The 16,857-nt window shown below is 39.3% G+C and overlaps 1 protein-coding gene across 2 annotated transcripts; it reads left to right on the top strand.

Annotated features, from left to right (window-relative positions):
- The first annotated feature begins 6,239 nt into the window (after nucleotides 1-6,239).
- On the top strand, nucleotides 6,240-16,566 carry pld3 (phospholipase D family member 3). Of its 2 annotated transcripts, XM_068317242.1 has the most exons (12): nucleotides 6,240-6,383; nucleotides 7,829-7,934; nucleotides 8,458-8,508; nucleotides 8,624-8,781; nucleotides 8,981-9,161; nucleotides 9,284-9,401; nucleotides 10,161-10,288; nucleotides 10,804-11,001; nucleotides 11,256-11,395; nucleotides 11,591-11,756; nucleotides 11,870-11,969; nucleotides 12,710-16,566. In XM_068317242.1, the coding sequence occupies exons 2-12, from the start codon at nucleotides 7,914-7,916 to the stop codon at nucleotides 12,895-12,897; spliced, it is 1,449 nt and encodes a 482-aa protein (XP_068173343.1). In that variant the 5' UTR covers nucleotides 6,240-6,383; nucleotides 7,829-7,913; the 3' UTR covers nucleotides 12,898-16,566. The 2 variants fall into 2 exon arrangements, with proteins under 2 accessions (XP_068173343.1, XP_068173344.1); XM_068317243.1 differs by lacking the exons at nucleotides 6,240-6,383; nucleotides 7,829-7,934; nucleotides 8,458-8,508 and having other exon boundaries at nucleotides 8,667-8,781; nucleotides 8,938-9,161.
- Nucleotides 16,567-16,857: the final 291 nt, after the last annotated feature.

Raw genomic sequence — 16,857 nt, 5'->3', positions numbered from 1 at the left:
TGCTGAGTTTACCTCAAGAAATGTTTCAAACAACACGTCTTCATCATTTCAAGAGACTAACTATCATTTTTAAAGTCCCATACCGGTATCCAGACTGTCTCTTAACCTTCACCTGAGGCAGTACAGTTTGTTCTATGATCCCACTCGGTCCCCTCATGTAATCTCACCAATGTCACCCACGTACCTCCCCCACACTCCCCCACTCGTGGTCACTGAGTCCAGCTCAGACAGCCATGAGTTTGAGGGCAAACACAACGAACTGGCTAACTGTCCAAATCGATTTCTTGTCATTTTATTAACTCTGTAATGAAGTTCAATACCAACAAGCGTGAACACGTACTTATCAAACATTTCATTAAAAAGTGTTTGTGTTTATATTCTTGTACAGTTGAATACTCACACATTTTTTGTAAGAGTGATGTTACATTCAAGTAAATCAAAGTAGGTTGGAGGACATATAGTTTTCTGTCTGCCTGGAAGTCCATGAAAGTTATCACACAGGAGTCGTTGAACAATTCTGTGTGTCATAGTTGTGTTTTGTTACCACACACAGGGTGTGGTCCAGGTAGTAGATATGTGTGTGCCTGTTTGTATTCATGTTTGTGTTTATGAGGACCAATTAAACTTTTCAGATACTTTGTGGAGACAGTTTGAAGGATATTCTGCCTGCTTCTGACTTTTTGTTAGAGCCGTGTTAGAGTTCATGCTTTGGCTGGCAGATCAGTAATGTGTTCGGTAATGTGCTGAAGGACGTGGACTGGCTCTCTACCAAGCCTGTTAACAAGTCAATTAGACAGAGACAGTCAGCCGGTTACACAGTCACTGAATCAGCCTGTCAGTCACTCAGTCAGTTAGCTGGGTGGTGACTGATTTGTGACAGCCTGGGCACTTCCTTCTCCACATCCTTAAACTGCACAGGTGATTGTCTTGAACTAAGATCCTGGAAACTCTCTCTCTCTCTCTCTCTCTCTCTCTCTCTCTCTCTGTGTGTGTGTGTGTGTGTGTGTGTGTGTGTGTGTGTGTGTGTGTGTGTGTGTGTGTGTGTGTGTGTGTGTGTGTGTGTGTGTGTGTGTGTGTGTGTGTGTGTGTGTGTGTGTGTGTGTGTGTGTGTGTGTGTGTGTGTGTTGAGGAGTACAATAGAACAACGGTTCAACAGTGAATGACTAATGAAGATGAAGATGTGAGTCAGTTGAGTACATCAGGTTCTACCCTGCGGGTGTGAATATGTTTTGCTCTGTTCAGAAAAACACTGAACAGCATCCTGGTTTCTAAACTCTGAGGATCTTCGGATCCGAAACATTATGGACCAAAAATATAACTTTAATGAATGAATCTGAGTAAGACCATGTGACATTCTCGCCCCTTTAAAACAAAGTCAGAGGAGGAAATAGAAGTCCAGGTCCATGAATCACTTTGCCTGTAATACGCCTGTTAAAAGTCTTCATTATCAAGATAATATCATCATGCCGTCCGACCAACATTCCTCAGAAGAGCATGGAGAATATTCTCACAAAACATGAGAATATTGAACATTTTTAAAATTTTAAATACATGACTGCATGAAAAATATAGACTTTTTTCATCTGTAAATGAATGTGGTGTTTCATTCCTTTTATTTATTTTCAATTATTATTAATCGTCGTTTTATGATCAACTGATTTGTTTTTAAAAAGACCACTGTAAATACTTGAAGTCTTAAAGTCTAATTTCTAAATTTAAAGGACACTTGTGTCTAATGCCATAAAATCTCAAGTTTACAATTAGAGATAAAAATTAACTGTAATTTATAATGCTGTAAAATATTTACTAGAATGTTTACTTTTCATTTATTTTCTATAAAGCAAAGAAAACGTGCAACTTTGGTATAAGTGATTTAAATGATGGTTTTATTCTCAACATGTTCAGGTGATCAGTTCACTCCTGGAGTCCTCAGTAGTTGTTGACAAGAGTGACAAAAAGAGTTGGGTTTATTGAACATGATTTATTAAAGTTTGGATGCATCTGATATGTTTTTGTATGTTTTTAAACCATTACAAACACCCAAATTGCAATTTGGAGAGACATTTAAAATACACAGTATCACAATTAGTCCAAATGTTCCTCCGAACTTTTTTAGTCAACGCATAATCTGTTATTTATTATTATTTCAATTTATAAATGATAGTGGGTTGATTTAATTTTATAATCCCCACAATATGTGTTGCTGTAAACATTAACAATTTGTTGTATTTGTTTAATCTGCTAAATGGAACTATCTTGAATGTTCATTTTGTAAACACAGACCTGGACCCACTGAGAAAAGAATGACATCCATTCATTTTTATACATCCATAAATTAATATTTATCAGACTGAATGTTCCATTCTCTGCTGCATACAGTTGTGAAGAAAGGACCTCAAAGACAAGGAAAAACAGTTCAAGCTGGTAAAGACCACTGAGAGGATGCCAGTGGAGAATCAGTTACCCAGAATGGAAAAGTTGGGGAAAATATCTTTAGATAGAACTATAGAAAGAGAAATAAAACAGGAAGTGCAGCAAGCAGTGAAAAACAGAGGTACAGTTTACTTCAGGTAGCGAGGCAATGACTCACTGGGTTGACTGGTCTCTGAAGCGGTATCACAGCCACACAAACACACCTACTCTGAGTCTTCTGAGAGATAAATAACAGCTCTGTCGTAGATTGATCCCCCATCAGTACACTCATGGAGATCACACAAGTCCGTAAAATAATGGAAAGCAGCTACGTGGTTGTTAGCTGTCAAAAGGCTGAAGACTGTATGATGTTAAAACGGATTAACACAGCAAACATATAAGTAGCAAACATAAGCAAATATACACATAGTTAACTTAATTGATGGAGTAGTTTTGTATTCCACTAAACAAGGTTGCAACACTGCAACTGGTGGAAAAAAAAAAGTTATTCATGAAAAGCTGGTTCTGATGGGCCACTTGTGCATAATGCATAAGATGAGACAAAATAGTATAACAACAGAGAAACATTCAAATAACTGATGACAAGATTTTAGAAATGAGTTTGATCTATTTGAAAATAAAAAAGCATCATTACTCCAGCGATGACAGAGATCTATGCTGTGAAAGTTTAGCGTGTCAGCCTTTTATAACCTTGCCATAACTCTACCTTGGCCATAAAACAATAAAACTGTCCAGGATATTATGGACTGGTCTCTCCATGGTTACAGATACACACACATGTACAGGCACACATGAAACAATCCTCAATGCAGGTTGAAAACTTTACACAGGCATCCCTTTACTTCATTTTGGTAGCGTTCTATACCTGTAATGAATTTTAAAATGTGTGTATGTGCGTGCGTGTGTGCGTGCGTGTGTGTGTGTGTGTGTGTGTGTGTGTGTGTGTGTGTGTGCGTGTGCGTGTGTGTGTGTGTGTATTTAAGTGTGTGTGTGCATGTTTTGGAATTCTTGCAGTCTGGCTCTTTCTTTCTTATCAACCTGCAGGTTTCACTCCTAACAAAAGGAAATATGAGCATTAACCACACCTTCCTGGGAGGAGTACTCCACTACTTTTAATAGATGTCGCTCGGATCTTAGTATTGGTAGCTCCTGGAGTAAAATAAATTGTATCCTGTCTGTATTTAACAGATATCCTCTGTGGTGGATCTGATTCCAACCATCACTTATGCCTGTGGAGGTTAGAAATCCTTAAATCTGCCCTTGCACCAGGTTGCCCCCTGTTGACATGAAAACATCACACCCAAAGTCTCAGCCAGAGTTTGAAAACTAATGATGAAAGCACGTATGGCATATTTGCGTGTGGATGTGAACTTTATGCAACAGGCAGATCTTTTTGTCTCTTTTATAAAGCAAAAGAGACTGAGAAGGTTGTGAGTGTTCCAAAAAACCTGATTCCATGTAGTGTTTTACCCCTGGGACCTGGAGCTGTAAGTCAGCACAGCTTGTCTCCAGGCTGAGATGCTATCTTCAATGCACGAGCCATACTGTATATAAACACCATCACAAAAACACTGCAGACCTCTGTGGGTTCCAGTGGACTTGAGACGAACACAAATTGGATAAGGTCTCATTTTTAGAGGTGTGTTAGCACCCATGGTGTTGGTCCGTACCATACACATCAAGTTCCATCAATGCTCAACGCTACACAGGTTCCGACATCCTCACGTCCTCCTCAGGGGCTTTCTATACGATCTTTCTTCTGCAGTTACATGTTAGCTTACAGCAGGTTTAACAAACACACTGAAAATAAATTGTGGAATTAAATCAGATCTCATAGTGGCTGATTTCATACTGGCGCAAAGGAACCCACCAGTTTCCAGGGAGTAAAATTCTTGATAGAGATTTTTTCTGTACAGTCTCAGTGGCATGTGCTCTTGAAGGAGACTTTGAATAAGCAATCCATTTTTAATATCAACTTTATTCACAATTATGTCACTGAAAAGAAAGAAGGAAGATATAAGAATCAAAAGCTTACAAGAATAAGTCATCACACCCATAACAAAAATGTTACGAAAGAAATATATACTCCGCTGCAATGAAAGGCCTCGTTTTAGTGACAAATAGAAAAGCACAATCATAACTGAACCCAATATGGAGAAGACAGTGAGTTTAAATAAGAAAGTGTTTATTAAACTAATGATAGATGATTGAGGAGTCTCTCCTCAGCTTTAGAGTCAGAGCTAGAGCCTAAACTGGGGAGTCCAGTCGAACAGGAGAACTGAACAAGGGAACTGAAGAAGCTTGAGTCAGGCGAACCAGGAGAGGCTGATCAAATAGTTTATGATCTCACCGTGAGGTGGACTTAGAGCCCAGTATTTAGAGATGACAGGATGATCAGTGGCTGCTGGCTGACCGACGAAGTGCTGATCCACCTCTTCAATCAGAGAGACAGAGACAGAGGCTACTCGCCTGGCAGAGAGTGTGATTGTTATACAAAGTGACAGTTGGAGCGTCACACTTGAAAGAACAAGATCATTATCAGAATCAACCGGAAAAACAAATATTGGAATCCAGGTCATTTCTTCAGGTATTAATTATTTCTCACCATTCCAGGATGGCTGTGCAAACACTCCTTCAGGCCTATTCTGTCTTGCTTTTCTTCTCTGAAATGGAAAAAGGCTTAAAAAGAAAAAATTCAAAAGACAGAAAGTTATTCTGTTGTCGTAAAAATGGTATATGTAATGTTTTTAGACTAATTAACAAGCACATGTCTGTGAAAGGCCTACATTGCCGGTCACTTCAGTTGGGGAGCCCTCAGGCCACATCCCGCCAGAGGCAACTCCTCACTGGTCCATCACGCATACATTTGTTAAAACATGTTAAATACATAGTATATCTCACACATACGGAGGGGCTCTGTACACTCACTTATGTCAGACATGCTCCCAGAAAATTTTTATTTCAAAATAAAAGAACATTTTTTAAAATTAACTGCTAACTTTTGTATTTTTTTTCATTTGAGCTTGTTAATTTTTTTTTTCTCATTTATTTATGTATGGCCTTCTTTCAAGTTCATGAAAATGTATGGCCTGCTTTTATGTTTGCTAATTTTATAACTAAAAGTATCTGATATATTGAGATTTTTTATGACTTATTGCAGGAATGGGCAGTTAGTGGCTGCAAATGCGGAAGATGCACCATATAAACCTGCAGTCTTGTCATAGACATTTAAATAAAAGAAACATCATTTTGGAAGTGTTCACCACACTTATTGATTATATCTAGGAAAAAAAATAATACTTGAAATATATATTACAAGGAGAGGTTCAAGGTCCCACTGTTTTTCCACTAATAGGCAATCAGAGACATTTACATTAGGTCAATCCATGAAGACAAAATGCACTGCGTTTGATGCGATCTATGCACATTGCCATGGAACGTTCACCTTTTTTCTTTTCTTTTCTTTTCTTTTCTTTTCTTTTCTTTTCTTTTCTTTTCTTTTCTTTTCTTTTCTTTTCTTTTCTTTTCGTCATGGATAGTTCTTACGGTTCCCCCTCGTGCTTCGTATATAATGACACTAATTATGCTCGACAACAAAGTCAATTCCAGATAAAACCGCTCTTTACCTCCCCTTATACCGGCCTCCGTCATTAACGCCGAGCGCACGTCCGTACGAGGACGTACAGCGCCACCTTGTGGTCAAATAACTTATTACTTTTACTCCCTGTTTACGTCACTAACAGGTCCGCGCTAATTGGCTGCACGGCCTCGGTCACATGACCAAGTCCCATCGCCATACAGTTCGTATGCAGATTTTTTTATGTTGCCATAAAGTGGCGTTTGATGTATTCTTGTGTGCCAAAATAACACAAAAAACAACATTAAATGTTATTGTACGCGAAGGACAGACGTCAGCGCTGCTCTTATTTCACTTTGACACATAATAAAAGGTAAGTCGGGAGATTTTCGGGACCGAAAGTTCCTCGTTTTTGTTGTTTTGCACCGTCAGCGACTCAACATTTGCTCCTCAAATAGTTCATGTGTTGGACTCAGAATGTGATTTAAGGTACTATTACACACAGAAAAATAACCGTATGGTCGATTATTCACTTGACTTTACAATAATTCAGTTCGTTCTCAAACCCTTTTTGAGTAAAAGTGTCCTATTTTAGAACATTTATGTTTGTTGCCTCCCCTTTGACATGACTGTTCTTTGTTAGCTAACCTGATGCGTGTTGCTCTCTTTGTTTTACTTTGCTTGGATCAATAATCCACCTTTGTCCTCATGTCTTTCTTTATTTAGTGACATTTAATGCATGAGTCAGGAATTTGAGGGCACACTTAGCTATTTTATTCTTTTTCACTTATTGAAAACTATATAATCTACATGGGGCTGCGAGGTGGGTAGATGGTTCTCGGTTCGATTCCCCCATGTCTGTATAGGTTCTCAATCTTCCTCCCACCTGCAACAACGTGCTGCTCAGGTGAAATGATCAGTCTTAATTGTCAGTAGATGTGAATGTGTGTGTGTGTGAATGATGGTTTGTCTTTTGTGTGGCTCTGCAATGCTCTGGCGACACGTCCGGGGTGTACCCCACCTCTCACCCATAGCCACATGGGATAGGCTTCAGCAACATCCCTGACCAACAAGGTGGAAAAACAGCCGAAGATCAAACAATCACGGCCGTCTCGTCTGGTTCCCTGGATTTTTTTTTTATTGTTATGTATAATCCAATGCAATCCAATCCAACTTCATTTGTTAAGCACTTTACAACAACCACAATAAGATGAAATCAGATAAACAAAAAGTCACCCTGAAAAAAACATCTGCCTTAAAATGAACTTTCCTGTGTTTTCTGCTGCTGTCAGCACAAAGGCATCGATACTTCGCTTCTCTTTTAAGTAATCAGACATCATGTATCACAAGACCAAGCGCTCTCTTTCTGTCTTTTTCTTGTTCTATTCCCCTTTCCTTCTCTCTCTTTCTGCGTGTGTGTGTGTTTGTGTGTGTGTGTGTGTGTGTGTGTGTGTGTGTGTGTGGGTGGGAGGGGGTTGTTGGGTTATTCTGTCCATGGAATTGAAAACATCCAGCTCTTTCTCTTTGTCATATCTGCAAAGGATAGGCACAGGTGTGTGTTTGTGTGTGTGTGTGTGTGTGTGTGTGTGTGTGTGTGTGTGTGTGTGTGTGTGTGTGTGTGTGCGCGCACGTCCATTAATTCTTATAAGCGAATTAATCCCAGCTGTTATTTTTTACTCATATCACAAGACATCTTTGTAATCAAAGGAGTTCAGACTGCGACACCTACAGACATGGTTTTTAAGTTTGTGTGTGCAGATTCAACATTGAGTCACGTTGTTCTAAATTATGTAACAGTTGGTTTTTTTTGTTCCTCAGTTTGTTCTCAGATCTGTCGACCATTTTCTGACATCAGCGGACACTCCTGATAGCCGTCAGATCAGATGTTATTCAGTCTTTGAAGATGGACTTCACTTACAGCGCAGTAAGGAAGCTCTTGTCGCTGCTGTTGATTAAATAGTTGATAGCATAGGAATGTTCTGTCAGGTTTGAGTACTTCCCTGTTCCAGTTTTTGATTGGGTTTAAGTAAAACCCAATCAAAAACTGAAAAACTTTTGTGAAACATTTTCTGCTCTACATGAAGATTGTTATTTCTTTGTAGGTTTATTACTCCGATGAAAACAGTAGTGCTTCCCCTTAGACGCAATGGTTCATGTTTTGTATGTTAAGGGGATGTCATCAAATAGCAACAGTCAGAAATAGTTATTAAAGGTTAGTTTGTGCTCAAGATGTGTGTTATGTAATGACTATGGTACTAACAAGCCAATAGGAGCAGTGTGTTCACAACCGGGGATCAATGTTGGGGGGTTTTTTGTTTCAAAATGGTCTTTTCCAAAGTCATCTTATATTATCTCCTTTACAAATTGTCCTTTACAAAAGTCGATTATAAGCTGTGTTTTACAGGATAATTGAAATGTTTACTTGTGTGTTCTTGTGATGTTGGCAGCTTTTGGATGAGAGGAGTAGGATCCAGGAATCCAAAAGGAAATTACATGTGGTATGTTACTGCTGAGTACAGTCCTTCACCAAACAATTGCTCTAAAGAATCAAATCACACAAATTCACATTTATACATATTTTACTGACCCGGAGTGTTTCCTCCTCCTCTGCAGTGTTGGTGGTGTGTGATAGCTCTGGGCTTTGTCACTACCGGACTCCTGGCTGCTTTTGCCATCTGTAGCCTCCTGACGCTGCGTGTTTCCTCCTCCCATCCTGCCCTGAGCAGCAGCCTTCGTCTGCCCCAGGCCGAGTCCTGCTCAGACCCCTGCAGGTAAGCCAGCATATGCACAGCCCATCTGAAGGGAGGGGGCTCTGTCAGCATCACTAAAGCCAGTTTGATATATCATGAAGAAGCTCTGATGATGTTTCTGTATTCTGGACTTAATGGCTTATTAGATATCAGCTGAGCTTTATATCGTATTTGTAGAAAGAATGGGACTGGAGGTAAAGTCTTCTCTTTTCATGGCCAGTATTGTTCTGGTGGAGAGCATCCCTGAAGGGTTGGAGTTTAATTCCAGCACTACTCACCCCTCTGTCTTCCAAGCCTGGCTCAGTCTGATGGGCGAGGCTCGTAGCAGCATCGACATCGCCTCTTTCTATTGGACGCTCACTAACAGCGACACTGGCACTCATGAGCCGACTGCCGTTCAGGTCAGCAGGGAATGGGACAGGATGAGGTTAACTTAACAAAAGATCAGACGTCTTCTTATTACCACAGGGAACATCGAACAAGATCAGCAGGCTTACACCTGCTGTGTTCGTTGTGTTCTCAGGGTGAGGCCGTTCTGAAGACTCTGGCTGAACTCTCAGGGACGTTGTCTGTTCGTATTGCAGTCAACACACCACAGGCGAGTCAACTGCAAGATGACCTGAGACTGCTGAACGACTCAGGTGAAGCTCTGGTTTGTTTTATTAAAACTACACGTACATGACTGAGCTGATAGTGGAAGTTCAGTCATATTAAGCCTGAGCCAGCTGTGCTCTGTATTGATTAGGATAGGGAAATGATTGATTAGAGGGCTGACAATGTAGAGAGTGAAAAGAAAGGACCGCCTATTAATATTATTAGTTATTGAGTTTTATGGCATCCCAAACATACTGATGTTTTCTTACTTAATTATGCTGAGTCAATGTTAAAGCGCTAAACTTCAAGCTTAGCATGAGATCTGATGAGATTAATGGCTGTTAAATATAGATTTGATGAAATAAATGTCAGATATTTCAGCATAAAGTTAAATATGAATATCATTTTCATTTAAACTTTTATGTTTATATCTCATATTAAATTGTTTCATCTTTAATAATCACTTCACATTTAATTTATTTTTCCTCACATGTTTTGTGACATGTGTATCTGATTAAAATACATTAAACTACCTCATTATGAAGGAAAATGTCCACAGATGTCTTACGTCTAATGTGTGGATCATCATTTACTTTTAATTCAGGACCTATTCATGAGACTTATCTCAACAACTTCTGCCTCCAAAATGTATGAATCAAATCTAAAAAATTATTTGCCTCTGCTCCATTGGGTAAACAGAACTGTGGACAGCTGTTCACTGCTGCTTCACTACACCTCTACCAACACGGTTTGTGAGTCTTCTGACCATCATGACTTTAGTTAATACATGTGTCTGTCTGTTTCAGGAGCTGACATCAGAATGGTGAACGTGAAGGCGCTCACTTCAGGCGTCCTCCACACAAAGTTCTGGGTTGTGGACAAGAAACACATTTACATTGGCAGCGCCAACATGGACTGGAGGTCCCTTACACAGGTTGTCAATCAGAATCAGCTGTCAGTAATAGGAGAAGTTTCCTAGTGTGTGTTGACTCTAATGACGTCGCTGTCTGACACCATTATCAAAAGAGAAGAATAAGAAATAAGGTGTTGTGTATTTTCATTTAATATCAGAGCTCTCCGTTCTATTTTTATGAGATGTTGTCGCTATGAGTGTCCTGTTTTTCTCAAGAAGGTTTTTTTTTTGCGCGTCTGCAAACAACTAAATGTTTAAAAATTCTTTAAACGCGGGGATGTCATTGTCATTTCTTAAATTTTTCTATTTAGTGATGTAAGAAAAACAATATTCTAAATGTATAATTGTGGTTGATTCATTAAAAAAGAGTAAAATATTTATTTCCTGGACATAAAATCAAATGAAAAGTTGAAAATTAGTTGGTAGAGAGTAACATTTGTAAAAAAAAAAAAAATTTATGTTGATTTTTCGTACCAATATTTTAGCTTTAAAATGTGTGATAGAATTTAAAGAAGTCTTCTGTTTCTGGTCTCCAGGTGAAGGAGCTCGGTGTCGCCGTCTACAACTGCAGCTGCTTGGCTGCAGACCTGGGTAAGATCTTTGAAGCCTATTGGTTCCTAGGGGAGAGCCAGTCCATCCCATCACCTTGGCCCGTCAGTTTCTCCACTCCCTACAACAAGGACACGCCCCTTCAGCTGCCACTCAACAACACGCCATCCAGTGTCTATCTGTCGGTGAGAAATGTGTATTTATTGTAGAGGTCCCCACACTGAAAAGATGGCCTTTATATCTCACTTTGACCACTCTCACGCAATATCAGTGGACCATTTATTTTACAATCTAACTGTAGTCGTCCAACGTTGCCGTGTGACCACAAAAGCACCCGTCACACATCGCACAACACCTTCTCCATTCTTTATCATCTGTCTGGTTTCCAGTGTTGTTCATTAAGTTGCTTGAGTTTGTTCTCCACTCCTCTTCCTGTCAGAGTTCCCCTCCTTCCTTCTGTGCAGCTGGCAGGACATCAGACATTCAGTCTATCCTCAGTGTCATGGAGGATGCCCGGAGCTTCATCTACATTGCTGTCATGAACTATCTGCCCACCACAGAATTTACTCATCCTAGAAGGTACAGTTGTTCACAAACTTGTGTTATGAAGAGTCGGAACATAAAGAAACAAATAAAGGTCCTCCTGATGATGAACAATAACTTTAGTCATCCTCAGACTTCTCATCAATCACAATGATATTTCATGAATATAAACAGAAACTGAACCAGCTAAGTTCTTATCTGCGTGATTGATGTATGTTTCTAATTTTGCAGGTATTGGGCAGACATCGACAACCAACTGAGGAGAGTAGCATTCGAGAGGCGGATCAAAGTGCGTCTGCTGATCAGCTGCTGGGGCAGCACCCAACCGGTCATGCTCCCCTTCCTGAAGTCTCTGGCGTCGCTTCACGACCCCAAGAGCAAACTGGATATCCAAGTGGTACGCAGCTGTTCTGTGCTTCTTCACCGAACAAAGGACCGGTGGTGAGAAAGGTTGTACAGGTGAAAATCAGTGACAACTCAGGCCTGGTGATCTTTGTCTCTCTAATCCAGAGGCTGTTTGTTGTTCCTGCCAACCCCAGACAGAAGGAGATTCCATTTGCCAGAGTCAACCACAACAAGTACATGGTGACTGACAAGGTCGCCTACATAGGTAATGCTGCCCACTGTCTGTCTGCCTGAAGACAATAGATTTAGAGCACAATGGAAGTATTTAGATTTATTTCTGAATGAATGAATACTATGAATTCTTTTACTATGAATACTTTTTTTTCCTGAATTTCTGACTCACTTGTGATCTATTGCTATTAATTTAATTTTTAAATTTTATATACTGATCTGATCCCTGAAGGAAAATTAAGAAAGCACACATTACTAGTTCAAACGCAGGCATACATGTTAGTGAGTACAGGCTTCCTGTAGTACGAAAACACACACGCATACACAAGGGTTCCTGTAGGCATGCAATGGGAGGTAGAGTGGCGGGGTAGCTCCTTCCTGGGGCAACCCTCATGAGCAAATTGTAAAGGGGACGGCACCTTGCTCAAGGGCGCCTCAGCAGTGCTCTGGAGGTGAGCTGACACCTCCCACTGTCAGCTCACACTCCAGGTGGCTTGGCGGGAGCAGGAATCGAACCGCCGATCTTGGATCATAGGACGACCTGCTCTATCGCCAAGCCACTGCTGCCCTATTATTATCATGTGATCGGGCTGCCGCTGTGAGCGGTCGGGGTTAAGATTTTCTGGGGTTCCTCAGTGGTGATAGTGAGGGAAAATTATGACTATGAAAATCAAGATAATAACCTCATTTGATGCATCACTTTCACCTAGTCTTTTAAAAACTTGACTATGGGCTAAAATGTGTAGGGTTTTTTTTTGTTTTTCCTTTCTACAGGTACATCCAACTGGTCAGGTGAATACTTCACGAACACAGCTGGTTCAGCATTGGTTGTCAATCAAACTGCCTCACAGTCTCTGGAGCCAACTGTCCAATCACAGCTGAAGGCTGTGTTTGAAAGGGACTGGAACTCCAACTACAGCACCCCTGTCACGCAGCAGTCAGACCTCAAAGTCCTGTGTTAGTTTCAACAAACTACAGGAGAGCATCCTAGTTCAAGAGAACATCCACAACCAATAGGGCACTCATGGGTGTTTCTTTGTTGTGTCTGTTTTCTGTTTACATCAAAGGTAGGAAATTCAAACTGTAAAGGTCATAATTAAGTATGAAGTAAAAGAGTGGAAAACACAGATCAGCAGACAGAGTCCACTGCAACAGGTTAACATGTAGAATTCAAGTTCAGCTTTTATGACCTCCACCAGCGAAGGTTGCAGGAGTTGATGTGATTGTTACTGTTTGTTTATGTGAGGTTGTCAGCAGGAGGACTCAAAAACACTCAAATTTCCCAGTTTGGGATAAATAAAGTACGTATATATATCTATTTCAGTGAAACTTTGTGTGTCCTGGAGGGAACATGTGATTGGGTTTTTAGGTTTATGTGGCTCCAGGAATGTTTTCAGGAATCTTTCGTTGATGCTGAGGTACAATCATCTCAACTAACTTCCACAGTCACCCAAGTCAGGTGATTTATTGAACATGTAGTTTTTAATGTCAATCGCTGTGTTCCTTATATAAGCTTCAGCCTACATGGAGACTTACTTTCTTTCTCGCTTCATCTCAGGGAGAAAAGCTAGAGTGTGTTTTAATATCGTTTTACTTTGCTGGAATTTGGAGCGATCACTAATCAAACAGGTTTGCCTTGACTGTCCTGTAAAAAATGACACTTTTAATTTCATTCTATTTATAGACTAAAGTCAGTCAATTTTTGAAGAAATATCTGCAGCAGGCGTTTGTGAGGATGAATTAATTGAGTTTCCACTGTGTGGAGTGAGTGAAACTACCTATTGAGGAGGCGGTTGCTATGACAACTTTCTGTAGAAATATGTTTTCTTACAGCAGTGTTATAAGTGCGTCTGCATGTCATCACCTGCTTCCTTTATATATATTAAAAAAAAAACTTAATAAATGTATATGATTCAAAGCAGATCATGTATAAGTTTTTTAATGAAAGATTACATCATTGCACATCTTATAACACTTAAATATTCAAGTCCAACAATTATGGTAACACTTGTTTCAGGTTATGTCAGATACCTGGTTATTACAGCACACACGTCAGATGTTCACAGAAAATGTCTGCTGATTTATTGCATTTTATTTCTTACTTTTTGTGGGATGCTGTTTGGACCATCATGTTGCAGTAGCACGTTTCTAACACCTGCATGCAGTATTGATACAGAAATAAAGTGAGAGGCTCATCCTGCTGTCATACAGCATTGAATTTCGCTTGTATCTCCTCTTGCATTACACCAGAAAATAAAAAAGAATTATCATTAAAAGCTGAGAGGTGGATTCAACACTACAACAGACTTTAATAATACTATTTCTGTATCTGCACAGTCACCTATTAATGACTAAATCCTTTTAAGTCATTACCTGCAATGTTTTGCATTTGGAGTCCACAACCTGCTGACCAGGCTGCTAATCTCTATAATATTTATCTTGTTTCATAAATGCACCCCCTCAGTGTTGTTGAAAACTATCACATACAGAATGTATGATAAATCACATCCCATCTGAAACGTATCCTGGACTCTTTCTTACATCTTATAGCATTTTCTAGCAAGAGGAGATGCCAAAACTGAAGTTAAGTCAGGGGCCATTCCTACAAGTGTAGGTAAACCTGGATACACACACACACACACACACACACACACACAGAAAGAGAGAGACGTGTCCTTTAATACATCCCCAACATGCCACTTCCCGGTGTGTGAGCTATTTAGTGTCGTCTGGGGTTGTGGAATTCAGGAGAGCCCAACCCAGGAGGTTATTTCTGTCTCGCTGTTAATCATCCTAAACCATCCAGCCTCCACCCACCTATTCACTATGTGTGTGTGTGTGTGTGTGTGTGTGTGTGTGTGTGTGTGTGTGTGTGTGTGTGTGTCACCTCCACTTGTAATTTGAACCCCTTTTAACTTTTCTCGTCATTATCTTTCATTTCAATTTCAAATTCATCCACATTCAATTTATATTCGATCCTGTTTTATATACAGGTTTGTGAAGTCATTAGTAAAACTATTTGAGCTTAAAAAGTTAATGAAGTCAATACAAATATAACTTTAATCAGGGATTGTGTTACCAAGTATAAAACATTCCTATAAAGACAGCTGATCTATAAATGTGTTTTGTGCTGGTTTCTCAATATTACTAGTTATTTTATTGCCCATATAGATAGCACTGTTGGAAAAGTTTGTGTGGTTTCTAATCTCCAGCTAATTTACTATCTGAACCCCAGTTCTCTGACCATTTGATGTTCATCAGACATTTCCTGAACATTTCAATTATATAAATGGTCTGTTTCTGCCATGTCTGGAATTATAATGCATCTAAGTACATTTATTTGATGTGGAGCCTTAATAATGGCTCTTTATTTCATAACACAACAAGGCTTAAAATAGAGGTGATGATAATGTGGGTGCACACATATTTCAATATGAAGACTATAGTCACCTCTGAGGAGTTAAGAGAATCACTGTTATAACACACCTGATCATTCTGATGACGTCCACAGGTTATTTAGCCCCGCCCCTTTGATCTAAACTGTCTTTTTCCTTCAAACACAGAACAAAGAGAAGCAATCACAAGTCCCTATATTCAGAAATTTGTTTCTTTGTCTATAAGAAAGTCCAACATAGTCAATTCATTCATGATCATTCATGAAATCCTTCATAACTCATCCATCCTCCAACCTTTCATCACTTCTGAGTGTGGAAATAAAATCATTACATCGTTTACTGGATCCTGTATTTAAAGGCCCACTGCATGCAATACATTCACTGACCAACAAGACAAGTGCAAGTTTTACAATTAACGATTTATTTATTTATTTATTCAGTTTATTTTCTTCTTTCCAGACATGCTATTACAACAGACTTCACTTTCATCAGTGTTGAGACATCAGCAACAACATCCCAAAAGAAAAAAAAGGGTTGACGGGTAGAAGCTATTGGCTTGTAAGGTTCCCGTCCCCTAAATCATCAACGTCTCTCTCATTACAGCACATTGTCAACCAATTCACACATTGCATGTCACAAATCAATGTCAATTATTTTATTCTGGTACATTGTTGTTTTGAGAAGAGTCCAAATTTTGTTAATGTTCATTTTGTAATTCCTTTCAAGGGTTGTTTCTGGTCAGTAGTGTCCTTGTTTACTCAGCATTCCTTTCCTCTCCACTTTCGTAGCAGTCGTAACATCTTGCATGTACTCAGTTACTGCACAAAGGTTACAGTGACATTTATTTCACAGGATTGACAACATGAAGTTTAATTCATCATAACAGTGCAGTCCTTTAATCATTATTCACATCAAAAATATAACCTTGCAAAATCATGTTTTTAAATGCTTTGTTAAAGGCAGTTAGAGTTCCCATACTCCTAATTTCATTATCCAGTTTATTCCAATGTTTGACACCAGTGAACGATTGTGAAAATGTTTTTAATGTGGTTCTTGCTTTTATCTGTACAAATGCTGTGTTTTCTCTTAGTTGGTAACTGGGTTCATTAATCTGTATTTGTGATTGTATATTTTGAGGTAAATTGTTATTGGCGGCTTTATACATAAGTTACACAGTTTTATAGCTGATGATGTCATGTATTTTCAGTAGTTTAGATTTAATAAATAAGTGGTTTGTGTGAGCTCTATAATGTTCATTGTGAATAATCCTTAAGGCTCTTTTCTGGGTCAGAAATAAAGGTTGTAAGACACTTTTATATGTGTTTCCCCATACAGTACAGTAGTTCAGATAGGGCAGGGTTAGTGCACAATATATTATATGGAGTGCCTTCTGATTTAATAGTTTTTGAGTTGTCCAGAGTATGGATACACTTCTGGCTAACTTTATTTGCAGTTGTCTTAAATGAGGTTTCCAATTTAGCATCTCATCAATAATCACTCCTAGCATTTTAAATTCATTAACCCCTT

The sequence above is a fragment of the Antennarius striatus genome, chromosome 6, assembly GCF_040054535.1.
Source record: "Antennarius striatus isolate MH-2024 chromosome 6, ASM4005453v1, whole genome shotgun sequence".
Classification (NCBI taxonomy): Eukaryota; Metazoa; Chordata; class Actinopteri; order Lophiiformes; family Antennariidae; genus Antennarius; species Antennarius striatus.
Note: the sequence above shows the minus strand (reverse complement) of the source record. Positions and strands in the feature narration are given on the sequence as shown.

What these genes read in the sequence shown, in the direction of transcription:
- pld3 (XM_068317242.1), top strand. Translation starts at nt 7,914, where the DNA reads ATGGACTTCACTTACAGCGCA. An exon ending in TGGACTTCACTTACAGCGCA is followed by an intron (nt 7,935 to 8,457) that starts GTAAGGAAGCTC and finishes TGATGTTGGCAG; the next exon opens with CTTTTGGATGAGAGGAGTAG. An exon ending in TCCTGCTCAGACCCCTGCAG is followed by an intron (nt 8,782 to 8,980) that starts GTAAGCCAGCAT and finishes TTTCATGGCCAG; the next exon opens with TATTGTTCTGGTGGAGAGCA.